Genomic DNA, 17,783 nt, shown 5'->3' with positions numbered 1-17,783 from the left:
TCAGTTAACGAACTAAAAACATGCCCTGTGTGGGAAGTGGGAACGATATTATCTATCACAAATTCCTCTGTCTGTCAATTTGTATGTTCCTCTAGACTTCAAGCAGTTTTTACTCTGCAACTGTGGTGAAATCTCTCGTAGCCTGTTTTCAATTAAAAATGACTATCGTAATTTCGAGGCCAATCGCACACGTCAGCGCTATTAGCTGAGGTAAAGAACTCCCGTGGCTGTTTATAGCTCAGCAAGTTTCTATCGTGTGCGGATAGTTTTTCGTGAGGAATTCGCCTCGAGAGGCAAGTTTCTATCGTGTGCGGATGGTTTTCGGGCTGAGCTAACTGTCTCGTGAGGTCGTTAGCTCAGCTGTTAGTTCTCGTGTGCGGCGGGCTTTAGTAACTGAAAAGTACACACCCACTCATTGTGTCTACCGCTAATGCAATCAGATTGTCCTGGAAGGTCAAAATTCAAAACAAAAACAGTGACAGCCCCCTTAACTACCAGGGATGCTGGTTATCTGAGAAGTGATGTAGACCTGAAAAAAAATTTTTATGAGATGTTAAACGATAATGACTTTATTCGGTCAATATTCGCTGGCGTACACCACCAGATAGGATCGAAAATCGTATGCATGGAGCGAATTCTAGTGTTTTATTCCAGAGATTGAAGGATTAAAACTTACGAAACTATAGCGTATTTCACTTTCGTTTAAAGTTTAGCTTATATTCATTATGAAATTTGATCGGACCTTACAAGATCAAGACCATACAACATCCTTTGTGTGAGAGTAGTTGATACGAACATACTAAACTTCCCCAGTACTGCTGATTGTTCGTGGGTTTCTTCTGGAAAAATGATGCCAATGTCATAGGTTTTCCATACGGTCGATTGCGTTGGAATTGATGAAGATTGAAGAGAAAATTCTTTGAGATGAACACGAGTGGGAGTACAAAGATGATATCTTCACCTCCCAAATGACTGAGAGATTATAAATATTACACAAAATCTTAGCACTGATTGAGCCCGAAGATGATTAAAGCCGTGCAACAGAAGCGATGAGTTTGATTGCGTTTTAAGAATACAGGCATCCAAGGTGAAAAGTGGGAGTTTTTGAAATTCCATCACATGGTTCATGTTCGTGCAGACTGCAGAAGTCCTGCTATCTTTTTTTTTGAAGGCGATAAAAACGCACAACTTGAATTAGGTGATTTGAAGATGGTTTCATAGAATGAAGATGTTTCATTATCGCTCACCTTGTAATTACTTCACGGACCATATTTATGAAATATCACTAATTGCACAAATATTAAACACGTGAAACAATTCGGAAAAGAAAGATATAGCTGGTCTTCTGAGGCATCTCAGGTATGCTAATTAAGACTAAGAAGAGATTTGAAATTTATATAGGATTAATATTTCTGTAGATTATTCCCCATAAAACTCTAATAACAAGTAATCTGCAGACCCAGCATATTATGACACCTATTCTATGCCAAAAACGTTACCAAGACATTCCCTGCGTATATTTTAAAGTTACACATGATTCCTATCAGACAAATATTTCACAACTTTCCGTCATGTTATAAAACATAGATTTCAGACGATAAAGATTTTGATAGCACGGTTGTTGTAAGTGCCTTCACCTGTGACCAAGCCAAGGTCATCATAAGTAAAAACGATTAATTTGGGAGCCCTTGCAACTGTCCGAACGATATATTGTGGTATTGATTCGGAGGCATCCTCCAACATATGAAAGGGAGGTGAAAATAGTAGAATCAGACAAAAGTGAAAGGCTTGTGTGTTGACCAATGTAACATAAAACAACCAGGTGGTATGTACGAATGCACTAGAGGATAACAATAGATAAACCGGATAGCTAAAGGGCAAACTTTCCTGTTAAGCACCATTCAAAAATTTCGAATATGGAAACCATGCAAGCCAAATTATAATATTGTATTTTGCAAAATATATTCTGATCCAATTCCAATACTTGTATCGAAATATTTACACAAAAAAAATTGACTTCTAGGTAATACCCAGCTGCATGTTAAATAGCAAGATTTTCAAAACCATTTCGAATGATTTATATCACAACTGCAGTTCTAGAGCTTCTTAGAAAACTATATACTATATCGCTCGTTCCAAGTGTTTAAAGTTAAAAGTATAGCTACTTCATATTTATCTAACTTCCTTGAGTTGAGTACCATTTTAGTTAATAAATGAAAAAATGTAGAATCACTTTAAGATCTAATCTTTCTTAGAGCGATCGAAAATCGTAAACAACCCACTTAGAATTCAAGTACTAATTAAACCAAACAGGAGAAAAATTCATATGCATGGCCACAGAAAGTTTAAACATCTTGCAAATGCTATTTGGAATTTAAAAATTTCATGAACTGATGGGTTCTGTTCGTCCTTTCTTCGCACTAAACAATCAACTCACTATAATTATTGTGGTTCAGGTTGACCTGGAATGAAATCTAAGCCGTCACATGAAACCCAAAAATATAAATGATTATTATGCGCAAAGACACTGTCGTCTATTAAACGAGAAATCATACTCCAGTTTTCAACGCCAAATAAAGTTTTATTTAAAATTTTTCATACAATAAATTCTTATTTACACTATGATTTCATTATAAACATGTATGTTTCTATATTCTATCCAAATAACTCTGTTGCAATAAATGTGATTCAAATTTCAGATTGTGATGGTGCATATCTTCTCCCTTCATTAGTAAAAGATGCTCTCCCCCCTGTCTACCGCCTGCGGTATATCAACTAGTCTATTTCTCAAACTGCACGTGAAGACTATTCTCTGCTTAACAATCTGTTGCTCCAGGGAGGGGTATCCTCTGTAACTGCCACTTTAGTTGTTTCCTTGAATTGCTTAAAAACCTCATATCCTCCATTATCCAGAAAGATACCACTTTACCCGTCAATATGCCATGCCTTCCTTCTGTTTCTTATCAATGACGCAAACTCCACTGTAACTTCTTCCAATTTCCATACAACTGGACAACAACCCCCACTGATTTGTCCGGGGGTTGTACACCTCAACCGAGGAGAGGTTCGCTGACCCATCATCCCCTCCTACCACAAACAGAAGCCCGTTCACAGAAGCCACGCCCGCGTTTCTTCTGCACATGCTCATATCAGCCACAGGAGACCATTGGTTTAACTCTGGATTGTAACATTCCACACTCTTTCGAACATGAGGTCCATCGTGACCGCCGATTGCAAAAAGTAATCCATCTGCGACCTGAAAAATGAAAGACCGCCTTAAAGAACTCTCCTATGTAACTTAACGTTTAGATTTATCTCTCAAAAGAAGAAAATCGCATTTAAAATCGCAGTGGAAACGACTCACCCCGACCCCCGCGCCACTCCGCCTAGTACTCATGTCACACACTAGACTCCATTCTTTATTAACGGGGTTGTAGCATTCCACTGAACTCAAACAATGTCTGGATGCACCATCATAACCCCCGACAGCATAGAGCAGTCCTCCCAAAACCCCGACACCAACGCTGCTTCGTCGGCTGCTCATCGGTGAAATGTAACGCCACTCGTTCGCCTTCGGGTCGTAAACCTAAACACATGAAAGTCAGTTCTCAATGTTCTGCATTCATCTCCGTCAGCGGTATACTTCTACTTCAGTGTGCGCGAATATTGGATGACGACTAAACTTGTAGTGAAATATTTGAGGGAAATACTGTAATATTACATTTCTTTAAAGAATATATTTCTTGCAAAAGTGATCTAGGTGTTCGCTCAACCAAACCTGCATCTTGTGGTTTTGGAAAACAATAGGACCCTTTAAGTACCTCTATATCACCCACCTCACACGTATTTAACCCTGTTGTCCCATCAAACCCTCCAATTGCGTAAAGCAAGCCATTGAGAACTGCCGCCCCTAATGTACTCCTGCGAGCTTCCATGGACGCAACGGTACGCCATTGGTTCCGTAGGGGATCATAGCAATCAACTGTCCTTATCCTCAAAGATCCATTGAAGCCCCCAACTGCGTAAATACAGCCTTCCATAACAGCCACACCAGCCCGGCAACGACGACTATTCATTTCGGCAACATGGTGCCATTGTTCTGTTTTAAAATCGTATCGTTCCACACTGAAGAGGGAAAACGAGTTAAACTATGATCCAGTAATACGGTAGAAGAGAACCTTGGGGACGTCTGAAGACCACTAGGGGCATCTTATATTGCGGTCCCAATGTTACTACAGGTGGAAACCTTAACTATATTTACACTGTCACTGAACAACTCGTACTGCACTAAAAGTTAAGTAAAGGTATTTCTGCGCAAACCGTTTTGATGATTGGGAAGTGACTTTTACAAACTTTTAAAACAACTTTGAAAGGATGCAATATGCTCACCTTCGTATAGCCTTAGGTGCCTGACCTCCAATAACGTACATTACTTTAGGCAGGCCAACAGGGGTTCTGGGCCGAGTTCTTGGTGTCTGCAGTACAGACCGCTGCTCGCTCGATAAAAGATGATACTTCATGGCCTCAATAAGAAAGTCTTTACAGGCAAAGTTACGTTTAATTAAAGATTCGCTCTCAACTCTTTCGACCAAATATTCTCGTGAAAGAAGAGGTAGCCGCACATGCTCCATTAGCTGAGCAAAATATTCTTGTCTTGCTTCTGAGCTGTGTTCAACCCATGAAACAACAGCTTCAAATACCTAAAAATGTTTTGAAATATTTAGACCACACCCTATTATGAACTTCAGGTAGTTCAGAAACAAACCACTAAAGTTCATGGTAAAATACCACCTACACTGGACTACCACGTTTTTTATTTAAAAGGAAGGTTATTTTCTAAAATTGCATCCATTATGTATTGATGTGTTTATCTGATAAACTACAGTTATGGTCAGTTTTGAAACTCAAACAGCTTAGACTTAGTGCATGCATTGTTTTATTAACCCATGCGAACTGGCACGTCTACAAATTGGATAAAACGTGCACAATCCTAGGATCCTGTCACATTTGAACAAATGCCAAGCAAATTTTTTAAGAAGCTGACAATCCTACTACAAATTAACATAACACTCCTTATTTTATGTGTATAATCCCATAGCAATTAAAATGTACTCAAAGTGTTGGAAATTACGTTGGACATAATCATTACTTACGTTCCGAGTAGATTAAGGCTAATACACTTGATTGCAACCAGGTTCAAAGTTAAGATACTTATTTTCTGGAGTAATATACGTCATGACATAATACAGGTAATGTAGGAGGATCAAAGTGCAACAACATGTTATAATAGGTCAAAAGAGCTTGGCAAGTCTTGACTGTTCTGAATAGTATTTAAAACACTACAGGAGAAAAAACCCACACAGCTAGAGTAAAATAACTTTAATGATAGCTCAATTCCAGACAGAAAAAAACCATCAATTCTAAACTGTTTTCCAGGATGTTTTCCTGACCTTCAAATGCATCTGATAAACCTATTTTATGAGTATACAGTAGGCTAAATTTTTTTACCTTTTCTTCTGATGGGACTGTAAGTTGATCACTTGAAATCAACTCACAAACTTGCATCGCAGGAAGATTAAGAAACTCCTCACCGTGAACAATCTCAGAGAAATGCTGCTCAGTGTATGAGTGAGCTGCTGCAAGCAGTTCCATGCAGGAATGAACATCTGCAAAGCGCCGAATACCAAGACAATTGGATGGATCCAGCTGATGTTTCAGAAACTCAGAACATGCTAGTCTCACTTCTGTCATCTGTAGTAGACTTGCAACAGGAAGCAAGATCTATAGAATATATTGAGACCAGGTTACACTTGATAATTATTATCACACTTTAGGCAACAAGCAATGCTTTATTATGCAAAGCAATACCCTATGGGCATACTTTAAATAATGAGACTATGTCATCTGCTACAGAGGGGAATAGAGATACTATTGAAGGTTCATCTCAGAAATAAAATAGTTGATTGAAAATGCTCTAACCTTTTAGGAGTTTGAAGCAGAAATAAAATTATAATGCAAGGTTACATTTATATCTTCAATTTAAGTGCTGATTTCAGGATAAAATGGAGGCAACTGAATTTTTAATCTCACCTGAACATTTGCCTCTGTGACTTGTATCTCAGCAGTATATGCAAACTCAAGTAGCATCTCCAAAGCAATAGGATCAACATCTTTCATTGTAATGTTTGTTTGTTTACTTTCTGAAAGCTCACCAGTAAACATGGCATAGAAATACGCACTGCATGAAGCAAGTACAACCTTGTGAGCTGGAAATTCTACACTTCCTGTTTTAATTACAACATCACACAGGATATTTTGAAGACGTAAACTGTTCATTGCTTGAAATGCCTTTGCACAGTGATCAGCATTATGATATGGTGGTGAGACAGGTTTCTCATCTCTGACCTCTTCAGCCATGTTAGAATTGTCTAAAAATAAAAAACATAAACTCAAAAAAAAGTACTGGATATGCACGACTGTATTCTGTGGGTAGCCTAACCTGTGTATTTATCACATAGATGCATTATTTGTGAAGATCTTTAAAATACAGGTGGCAAGTTTGTCAGTTAGTAAAATCACTTTGAAGAGTGTTCATCGCAATATATGCATTGACGTTGAACAAATTTCAAGACTATATAAAGGACTGCATGACCATGTTTGTATATAAGTAAAAGTGAATACAATGTGATGTATCTGACTCACAATGACATTAAAGACTAAAAGCTAAGCTTCTACGTTAAACACCCTGCTTTAACACAAAATACGTAACTTTAATTAATATCCTCCATATTAAATATCCAATTGAGAGATCTCGCCTCGTATTTCTCGGTATTAAAACAGCATTACAAGAATACGATTAGCACTGATCGCGTTTGATATTCAAAGGAATTTAACATTACCTTGGATTGTATATTTGTCTAGGTATATTCCTACAAGATCTTGATTATAAATAAGGAACTGACGGCTGTATTTTAACTACATTTTCCATTGAAAATGGTTCCATGGTGGAAATATTGCTGGAGAAATTTGTTACTTTGTGTTATGATCTGGCATTGTGGGATACTATTAAAGGTCCCCGAGGATTCCCGAGGATCGTCGTCGACTGTCCACGATTGTTTGCCGACGGGATGAGGACGACACTGAGTTATTGTGTCCAATACGTGTTTTTTTTCCCTTTTTTTGACTTTTTTTCCCTTCTCTTTCGACTCTCACTAAATTACAAGGCATGATCTTTACCATTATAGATATGAAATAGAGTCTGTAGTTTCAACTGGAATGGTAGACAATGCGGAAAACATGTCTTGATAAATTATATCTTTGTTTGACGGGCTTCAAAAACATAAAACGACACCCCTTTGATTTTACACAGGTAACACCAGCAGGGATGTTTAGACACACACGCAGGATCGAGATTTTTATTACGGCCACTTGTCATTCGTATGAAAGTTCTTTGTTTTCTTCATAGTCATTCTTGAATTTTTGCTACAAAGTGCCTCATTAATTGTGAGAACAAGAGATAATCAGCCTGGCGTAAAACCTCGTAAAACACGGTTGTGTCTGGTTGAATCTGGTAAAAGCAGTGAATCGTAAACTTGGGCAGTGAAACAGCAAAACAAAAAGGTGCCTTTGGAAACTGAAAAGCTGGGAATCCAATTTGTCCAGTGAATCACAAGAGGTGGATTCCATCATATCGCTTGGATAACTCGTTAAAATTTAATCAGTTCATATTTTGGCACATTGATTATACAAATAATTTTATCAGGAATGTATTTCATGGAAAAACAGATAAGACTCTTCATTGGTTTAATTTTACTAAACGTATTTTCTTCAGTTGACTCTACAGAGCGCAAAAATGAAACAAATGCTTCAAAGAATCGAACAAATGATTTTCCACTCTTCTTGGCAATGACAATCGAGAATGCAACCCTTCAAGCTAATCTATCGGTCTGGCAGAAGACGGAATTCGAATTTGTTTATCTTCATGGTAGATCTAACCATGTCCAGTTTGATTGCACGGAAATAGATGAAACATTGGGAGCCTTTGTGAGCAAAGTTGGATATCCACATGAAATATCGTTTTATCCTCCTGAGACCCCAACATCTCTTCCACCAGTCTACCTCAACTACGACCAAAACAATGCAGAAAACACAACCCCAACGCCGTATTCTCAGATGACTACAGCATTGTTCGAAAATCAAACCGAATCGCCTGAAAATTCACACTGGTTTAGCCCTCCATCAACATTACAAGCAGAAAATCAACAAACTCCCCAATATGAAGAAACGCAGAACCAATATCAGACGGAAAATTTAGCGTACACTAAAAATGCAACCTACAACCAACAATCCTTTGCAGATTATCAAAACTCGTCTCTAAATGAAACACACCCGGATCAAGTCCAAAACTCTTATCAGACTCAAACTACTTCAGAATATCAACAGGAAGGAACACAGGATTATCAACAACCCTCGTCATCTGACTCTTTGCAAGCTGTAAATTCAACCGATTTTGAAAATACATCAGAGAATGCATATGACGCCTTGAATGGAACCAAACTCCAAACTCCACAAACAACGTCGTCAATCACGTCAACACAAACTATTGAGGGCAATGATATAAATGCTATGAAAAACACAGCATCGCAATATGAACAAGAATCAAGTGTGCAACAAGTGGATTACACCAAGAGTTACCAACAACAAAAACCTTATGAGTTCACAGCTCTTCAACAAAACACGAACGTGAGAAACAATCAGGAGCAACAAGTGGATTATACTCAAAATTATCAACAGCAAGAACCCAATGAGTTCACAGCTCTTCAACAAAACACGAACGTGAGAAACAATCAGGAGCAACAAGTTGATTATACTCAAAATTATCAACAGCAAGAACCCAATGAGTTCACAGCTCTTCGACCCCAGCAAAACGTTTTAGGAAGCAGCAACCCGCAACAGAACTATTATACAAGTCAATCGTTAGGCCAAGTTGCACCATCAGATGACGAAACTAAATATCTAGTTTCTCAAGAAACCAATGCAAACCATGAGAAAGACGATAATCTCCTAAGCATTGAAAAACATCCAAATATTGTATCTCTTCTTTCAAAAGATCTACTGCAGCTCAGAAATGAATATGAGCTTAGTCAACAAAGAGACAAAGTAGTCATTAAAGATAAAATTGCGAGAAGAGAACTACAAAGTAGAAATGAAGCACAAAAAAGGCAACCAAGGGAAATCAAGGAAGAAACAAGCAAACAAATATTCAAAATGACAAGGGAGCAGAACAATCCACAGAACGACGGGTTAAAGAGTCATTTAACAAGACAGCTTCAAACGGTTTTAAAGGCAAAACATCAATTGAAAGCTTTAACAAAAGATATCCACAATATAATAGATGGCATGGGAGATGATGAAGCGACAGAGTACAAAATGATTCGTAGAAAAAGAGAAAGAGGATTGAGAAGTTTAATGAATCGGCATGTGAAGAAGCCAGAATCCCTTCAAAGCAACAGCAAAACAAACCGTAAACCACTAGTTGAAGAAAAGAAGCTATCCATTAATGATATGTGGTCAATCAATCCTTCTGAGACAAATATTATCATCCAACCTTCCGTCGGGGAGAACGATAAAAACAGCAGAAACAGCCCTGAACATGGCATTCTTATGAAGATTGAAACAATGAGAAATGGTTTTGAAACGCGTCACGATGAATGCCCGACTTTTGTAATATTTGGCACCAGTTCTAAATGGTGTTACACCCTCACGGCCGATCCGAACAACTGTGCGGAAGAATTTCTTGAAGTTAAAGATATGTTTGAAAAGACATGCGCAGAAACACAGTTCTTTATATATGCTCGTCAACGTAAAACTGGACAAACATGGACGGATAAGATTAAAAGTTCAACTATGAATGGAGTTAGGGTCTTAGTAGCACAGTAGAACAGTTTTCAGAATATAAATTTAAATTTTTATACTATTTACACATTCGCAACAACAACATTTGATGTCATTTGATTCACTGGTGTGTCAATAATTTAGCAAGTATCAGAGGGCCAAGGGATTAAATGAATTTTACAAACCCTGTGATTCAATTAGTTATAGTAAAAATCTACTTGTCACTGCAAGGTGCCAGTACTTGACGAATATACCCAAATATATCAAGGTGCGTATCAGAACTTATCTGTTTTTTGAAGTCATTCAACATTCGCCACAGATCCCCTAGTATGAAAGAAAAAAGACGCGATTGAATGAATATTTATTAACAATTTGTCATAGAAAAAGTTTGCGAAATAAAACAATCTGCACGAACTTTGATTTCGACGAACGTTTGGCAAATCTGTTAAACAAAGTTAACTTACCAATCGCTATATCATGGTCTTTTAGCGACGAATGTATTTCATAAAGTTCTCTGGAATGCTCCTTCAAGAAATTTAGACAAGTTTTAAGCAACGCATGCATCTTGAGACTTATAATTTGTACAGTACGTTGTAAACATTGTACCTTGTCGCCAAAAGTAAAATACAGCACATCTCTACCAGCAGCACTTGCTGCCATTATTTGAATTAAACCTAAAAGAGAAACTAAATTATAACAACATTGCATTCAGAAAAATATTCTGAGAAACATTGTATTCAGAAAAACATTCTGAGAAACATTGTATTCTGAAAAATATCCTGAGAAACATTGTATTCTGAAAAATATTTCAAGTTCATACTTTTCAGTTGAGGATCAGCACCAAAAGCTCCACAACCCCACTTTCCTTGAAAAAAAATTAAAAAATCGCTTCGATATAATTTGACTTTTCCAAGCCTGAATCCTTATCGTGAAACAATAATTAAGAGATGAATCTATACCTGTTGCTACTGCAGGCAAATGTTTGGGATCAGAACGCTTTGAGAAAAATCCACAGAATGCCTGAAGGTAATGAATATTTACCAGATAATGGTGTGTTGAAGGAGGACAGAATCTGGCTAAAGACGTTCAAATTACATGAATAATTTGTTTTTACCTTTTCCAACTCTCGTTTAATGTTTGCTGGAGAAAATTGGTCTGCATACGACATGCGAGGTTTAGCATCGATTGCCGCAATCTCAGTATGACGACGACCCCAACTGTCTCTAGAAACGAAGGCAAATTCATATTGATTACCTGTAACTAGTTACATCAGAAGTCATGCCAGCCCTTGTAGTAATATTAGCCCGTCGCAAGATGATATCTATATAAACTGGACAACCCAGAAGTGTACATAGAGCGAATGTAGATTTCTTATCGTATATTATGACCGTTGTAAGAAGATATAGTATTACCTTGGAGTTTGGTCCACGTGATTTCCTGCCCATTGGAACAAGTCACCATAACCAATATAATCACTGAACCGTTCAGCGCCAGTGATAATCAAACATTCGTTATCTTGCAATCGTTCTGTGAACAATCTTGAGACAATAAGCTCAGGACAGATTGCAAATCTTATTTCTTCTTGCACACATCCCTATCACGATAATATTTCCCTTACTTAGCTACATGTAACTCGCATCAAATGCTGTAGTCTAAACGATGAACAAACCTACCCCTCCAAGAACACCACCTCCGACAAGCTTGTTCGCAAAGTCAACCTGAAAAAACCCACGATGCTCATCATAATAAATACACACTTATCTCTGGCATAATTATATCATATCCCTAGCTAACCTGCAATAACCCATGATGCTTATCACAATAAATCCAAACTTATCTCTGGTGTAACTACCATATCCCTAACTAACCTGCAATAACCCGTCAGCATCATCTTCTATAGTCCCTTCGCTTGACACCCGCAGACGACACAACCTTGTAGGGCAACTAAAATGCAGTCAAAATAAATTTATTTATCTTTCTTTCCCAAAGCTGTCACATTAGCTAGAAGCAAAAGGACTGTATGTGTATCTTACTTGTGCCATTTTGGAGCTGCGTCAGGTTTCAAGACTTGCCTCTTAAATGACAAAGTTCCACAAGGAGCTGAGGAAACAGTGATCCTTAATCATTAGTCTTATGTCGGAAGATATCGTACGGGTTCTGAAGTTGAGGGTGGAAGCACTTTTTCTCGCATGCAGTAAAATTACCATCAAGAAATGGAACACATGAAAAATATTGTGTACCTGTCTCTGTGGCATTAATACAGGAGTTGAGTGACGTGCAGTTATAACCAAACCCTACCTTGTTCCAGAACTCTTCTGAAATAATGTAAAATACATTTCAGTTTTTCTATTTTTGTAATGCTTGAACGACGATTATTCCCATCGAGTTGAAACAACCTGAAGAAAATTTCAAGAAAACAATTGTTAACATACTGTATGTCAATTAACTATACATGATACAACATTTATAAAAGCAATTACACCATCAATTCATTTACTTGGTAAAGTTCATGGATGGAAAACTGAAATATTCATGGTCCTTTTTACGACGAGCATCCGCGTTGCGTCTTGGGAACATACACAAGAAAGCACAGGCCAGTAAAACGGCTACCTGGATAATAACATACGAGAAAATGAATGTTTCAATGCATAAGAACCTCCAGGAAATCCATCCCTGCAAGTTTAACCAATGTTTATTCAACGTTCAGTAAAGTAAGCGGGTTCACCTGTAGTTGCGTCATTGTTATAGTGTGGTCTAGATGTTGTTTCAAAAATGGAATAGACTAAAAAAGAAATGAAGCTGAATAATACTTGAAATACAAATAAATTGTCCTTGATGTCCGCTTTTCACCTTTTTACAGTTGTTGCAAAAAATTTATAACATTATATTTCATTATTCACCGAATAATACCTGCGTACAAATAAATGGGAGAGACAACGCCATACGAATGATGCCCGGTAATGTTGACTCAAAGAAAATTTTCTGCTCTTCTTCGTTGAAGTTCTGGAAACAAGAAATAGATTTATATACTGAAAAACTTATGATAGTGTGAAGTAGCTTGTACTAGGAAAACGACGCCAGATATGACAGAATATATCTTGTCAGTAATTGAATAAAGATTAAATTATTACCTCTAGTACTAGCATATGTAGAAGCTTAAAGTTCACATCTTTTCCATGGTATGCGTTGTATGAAAGAATCGCGTTCTATGGAGAAACAAAATGGACCATGGTGGTCCAGCGTAGGTGGTATATCAGTCTACAATAAGCTGTCGTGGTTTTGGTCTGAACTACCTGAGAAAGATATCTTAAACGCCAAAACTACGTACGTGTAAACTAATTTTGGTCTGGGTTTGTTCAACATAATTACCTCGAGGTCGTACGTTGTGGCGATAGGTTTTGTAAACGCGCGACAAATCAAATCCCAGCGACTTTCTAATCCCCGCTCTCCATCCTGCAAAAACCCCACAACAGTTTTATTAAAATATATTTACTCAAGTCATATTTCACTCAAGTCATGATTGTGAAGGAGGACAAAATGATCGAAAGTGTTATATTATTACCTGAGCAGGATACTTATTTTGTTGTGAACAGGGCATACGAACATGATCACCATCCCACTTGTCTCTAAAGATGATATTTCAGTTAGGAAATTAAGTTTCCAGATAAAAGTCATCATCATAAGTATTGTGATGATGATCCTAGCATCTGTATTGAGCATATTTTGGTTCTGGTGGTGTTGCATATGTAGGCTCATGGTGATGGATGGAAATGTTCGTAAGGTTGAAATTCAAATTGGCAGGTTCACAAAAATGAATTATAAATCTCACCTATATGCTCGTGGAAAAGGTTGAGAAGGATTATAAGGCTAGACAACATAATATTTATAACACAATTTCAGTGATCCAGCTGTATTAACCTGAGAAGTGATTTTGATGCTATAACTCACTCGAAATAATATGGTATGAGCCTGACTTGGTGAAAGAGTTTCCTGAGGACCACAGCATCCTGGGGCTCGCAACAGCGTATCAAAATCTACACCCTGAATACAAACAACAAGATTTTGTCACCATTGAACAATAGCAACAAAATGACTTTTTAATACGGTCTTTCTTTAACACTTTCTGGAGGGCAGTAATTTTTATTGTTAGGAGTGTGCTGTACTTACAAGTGTCACAGGATCCTCTTTATTTTCCCTGTCATCAAACCTGAACAATATTAATGTTCAGTCATCAGAACACTTGAGGAGCTAGCTTACTCAAAATGGAAATATGCACATGCATTTATATATGCACATTTTAATAGACAACTTAAAAGTGAAAACAAAATAGGAAAACAAATAATTATACAAACATATAATTCATAGTTCTGTATCTCATTATCACTATCGTTCTTTGCTTCTTACCCTGCCTCAACTGAAATGGCTACATTTCTCTCAGAGACTCCAACCTCCAACATTTCAGCCTCAGACATTTCTGCCCCAGAAACTCCAGCCCCTGACGGTCCAGCCCCAGAGACTCCAGCCCCAGAGACTCCAACCCCAGAAACTCCAGCCCCAGAAACTCCAGCCCCTGACGGTCCAGCCCCAGAGACTCCAGCCCCTGATGATCCAGCCCCAGATGGTCCAGCCCCAGAAACACCAGCCCCAGAAACTCCAGCCCCAGAGACTCCAGCCTGAGATACGTCCGCCACAGAAATCTCAGCCTCTGCAGACACTCCAGCCTCTGCAGACACTCCAGCCTCTGGAGACACTCTAGCCTCAGACAATCCACCCTTGTCTTTTCCATTTTTTCTAATTTTGTTTTCTTCTTCAGATGATCTGCATTCATTTGTCTCCTCATCATTTATTACTAAAATTGGCCAAGAAATTTCCACTTCATGCTTGTTATCTCCTCCTTCCAAAGTTGTTTTATCAGGGTCTTCACCTGATGCCTTTGATCTGGCCAACTGTTCCTGAGGTGTTTCTTCCTCATCCACAATAATAGTTTCACTTTCTTCATCTTTTTCCTCCAACGGCAAATCTACAATTTCATCTGACCTATCAGCATCTGTTTTCTCAAATGACTTTTCCATTTCCTCATGTGTCCCAATTTCTTCCAAACTCTCAGTTATTTCTTGTGATTTTTCTTGCCCTGAATTTTCAATCTCAGAAGTTTCTTCTTCCATCTTTACTGAACCATCTTCAAAAGAATCATCAGGATTTTGTCCACAATTATTCAAATCTGATGTTTCTGGTCCACGGCATAAACCAACTTCATTCACATCTAAAAAGGCAAGGATTTGAAGATGCCAAACTCTGACACTGCAGAAATAATGTAATATTTGAACTCACATCTTAGTACAGCGCTCTTAAATTAGGGAATTCTCACTATTACTGGGTTTTTAGTAAACCCAGCAGCCGTGTTAGCTCTACACAGAATCTTTCTCTCCAACTGACTTGTTTGCCCCAACTGATTCAATCTTACAATACAACACCAGACCGTATTGCTTGGATTAACTATCTTGTATACATAAACATTATGACATTTCAATCACAACATATCAAACAAAATAATTGAAATTGTACTATATGTATAAAACGAAACCTGTCATTGCTGAGGATCCTTGGCCGTTCCGTCGAGAAAATCTCTGCCTTTGTCTTTGAAAAAGATCATCCAAGGTAGCTTGTCTCTTGCGTTTTAACATTAAGCATACCAAATTAATAGATCATCGATGAAATTTTCGTTTTCTCTTTAAAAACTTCTTGATTTCTTCCATTTTGACATGTGTAAACATGACCGAAGACTATTTTCCATCGCTCTGAGTGACAATTTTACTTGTCTATAGAGATATATCGACCATGGTGGAAAATACTGTTTTTCAATATACCCGACCATGGTCAAAATATACCTATTTCCCATATACCCTATACCCTATATTTGACCATTGCCGTTCCTTAGCCTCCACCATGGTCGTATTCGTCATTTTCAGACCAACTCGACCATGGCCGTATTCGTCATTTTCCGGCCAATTCGACCATGGCCGTATTCGTCATTTTCCGGCCAATTCGACCATGGTCGAATCATGGTCGTATTGGCCGGAAAATGATGAATACGACCATGGTCGTATTCGCCGGAAAATGACGAGTTCGACCATAGTCGTATCATGGTCGTATTGGCCGGAAAAAGACGAATACGACCATGGTCGTAATCGCCGAAAAATGACGAATACGACCATGGTCGTATCATGGTCGTATTGGCCGAAAAAAGACGATTACGACCATGGTCGTATTGGCCGGAAAATGACGAATACGACCATAGTCGTATCATGGTCGTATTTGCCGGAAAATGACGAATACGACCATCAGTAGTCGAATATGACCGTAGTTGTCCTTTCGGTTGTCCTTTCGTTTTCCTTTTAGTTGTCCTCTTGGTTGTCTTTTTTAGTTGTGTTTTTTGTTGTCCTTTTGGTTGTCCTTTTAGTTTCCTTTATAGTTGTCCTTTTAGTTGCCTTTTTTGTTGTCCTTTTAGTTGTCCTTTTAGTTGTCCTTTTAGTTGTCCTTTTAGTTGTCCTTTTAGTTGTCCTTTTAGTTGTCCTTTTAGTTGTCCTTTTAGTTGTCCTTTTAGTTGTCCTTTTAGTTGTCCTTTTAATTGTCCTTTTAGACCACCCGACCATGGTCGAATACGCCATTTTCCGGCGGACTGGACCATTGTCGAATATGCCTTTTAGTTTTCCTTTTAAGTGTCCTTTTAGACCACTCGACCATGGTCGAATACGCTATTTTCCGGCGGACTGGACCATTGTCGAATATGCCATTTAGTTTTCCTTTCAGTTGTCCTTTTAGACAGAGCATGTAGTAGTGCCGATGGAAAAACGTATGGAGGTGTTTGCTTTTATGTGCGCTCCTGCGTAAATTTTATACTTCGCAAGGACCTGTTTATCGATGACTTGGAAAATTTATGTATTCAAATTCAAAAACCAAATTCTAAGCCCTTTCTCGTTACAACATGGTATAGACCACCTAATTCGAATACTGATAAATTTAATCATTTCGAAACGTTTATTGATATGCTTGACGCAGAAAATGTCGAGTATTACCTATTGGGCGACCTAAATTGTGACCTTGGATCGCCTACTTTAGATTGCAATTCGAGATCTTTAATTGGCATCACTGAACTCTATGGTTTACATCAATTAATAAATGAACCAACTCGAATTACCGAAACTTCATCAACTATGATCGATCATATTTTTACCAATACACCAGATAATATTGTTTCCTCTGGTGTTTCTCATGTCGGTATCAGTGATCATAGCTTAATTTACGCATTCCGTAAGCTTTCTATCAGTCCACGCAACAAAGGCCATTCTACAATAAGTTATAGAAAACTTAAAAATTTCAACTCTGAATATTTTCGACGAGATATTTCTTTACAGAATTGGGACGTGATAAGGATTTATAATAATCCGAATGATATGTGGCGTATATGGAAAACGACCTTTAACAACGTAGTGGAAAAGCATGCCCCTTTACGAACTAGGCGAGTAAGATCTTCTAAGGCGCCGTGGATCACGCCTGAATTAAAAAGGCAAATGCATGAAAGAGATGTTTTGAAAATAAAAGCTATTCGATCCAAAGATATTTGTGATTGGACTGTTTTTAAGAAAGCTCGAAATTCTGTAAACAATGAAATTAAACTTGTTAAGAAAACCTATTATATGAACGCTTTTCATGAAAACGAGAATAATGTTAAAAAAACTTGGGGTATCATCAATGAATTGACCTCAAGAAAACAGATGAGTTCACGGGTAAATGAAATCAAAATAAACGGGGTTTCTATTACTGACCCCTCGGACCTATCTGAGACGTTTAATACTCATTTTGCTACTATTGGACCTAAGCTTAAGGAA

The 17,783-nt window shown here is 37.9% G+C and overlaps 2 protein-coding genes across 3 annotated transcripts; both read right to left on the bottom strand.

The window, feature by feature from the left end:
* Positions 1-2,573: 2,573 nt before the first annotated feature.
* LOC114523118 (kelch-like protein 2) lies at positions 2,574-7,124 on the bottom strand. Its single transcript, XM_028543961.1, has 7 exons — positions 6,900-7,124; positions 6,091-6,428; positions 5,509-5,781; positions 4,390-4,700; positions 3,837-4,125; positions 3,365-3,586; positions 2,574-3,256 (listed from the first exon to the last, which is right to left on the bottom strand). Exons 2-7 carry the CDS (start codon positions 6,415-6,417, stop codon positions 2,933-2,935), a joined length of 1,746 nt encoding a protein of 581 aa, XP_028399762.1. The 5' UTR covers positions 6,418-6,428; positions 6,900-7,124; the 3' UTR covers positions 2,574-2,932.
* Positions 7,125-9,939: 2,815 nt separating this feature from the next.
* Positions 9,940-15,897, bottom strand: LOC114523138 (poly(ADP-ribose) glycohydrolase-like). Of its 2 annotated transcripts, none has more exons than XM_028543989.1 (22): positions 15,479-15,897; positions 14,299-15,157; positions 14,062-14,101; positions 13,843-13,935; positions 13,724-13,761; positions 13,457-13,520; positions 13,264-13,347; positions 13,026-13,100; positions 12,805-12,897; positions 12,620-12,676; positions 12,392-12,504; positions 12,193-12,290; positions 11,928-11,994; positions 11,763-11,838; positions 11,568-11,612; positions 11,307-11,488; positions 11,009-11,117; positions 10,854-10,914; positions 10,715-10,759; positions 10,501-10,568; positions 10,359-10,419; positions 9,940-10,218 (listed from the first exon to the last, which is right to left on the bottom strand). In XM_028543989.1, exons 1-22 carry the CDS (start codon positions 15,576-15,578, stop codon positions 10,109-10,111), a joined length of 2,538 nt encoding a protein of 845 aa, XP_028399790.1. In that variant the 5' UTR covers positions 15,579-15,897; the 3' UTR covers positions 9,940-10,108. The 2 variants fall into 2 exon arrangements, with proteins under 2 accessions (XP_028399790.1, XP_028399791.1); XM_028543990.1 differs by lacking the exon at positions 15,479-15,897 and adding an exon at positions 15,226-15,471.
* Between the last annotated feature and the right edge of the window lie 1,886 nt (positions 15,898-17,783).

Source organism: Dendronephthya gigantea, unplaced genomic scaffold, assembly GCF_004324835.1.
Source record: "Dendronephthya gigantea isolate DGI-Jeju-01 unplaced genomic scaffold, DenGig_1.0 000026F, whole genome shotgun sequence".
NCBI lineage: Eukaryota > Metazoa > Cnidaria > Anthozoa > Malacalcyonacea > Nephtheidae > Dendronephthya > Dendronephthya gigantea.
Note: the sequence above shows the minus strand (reverse complement) of the source record. Positions and strands in the feature narration are given on the sequence as shown.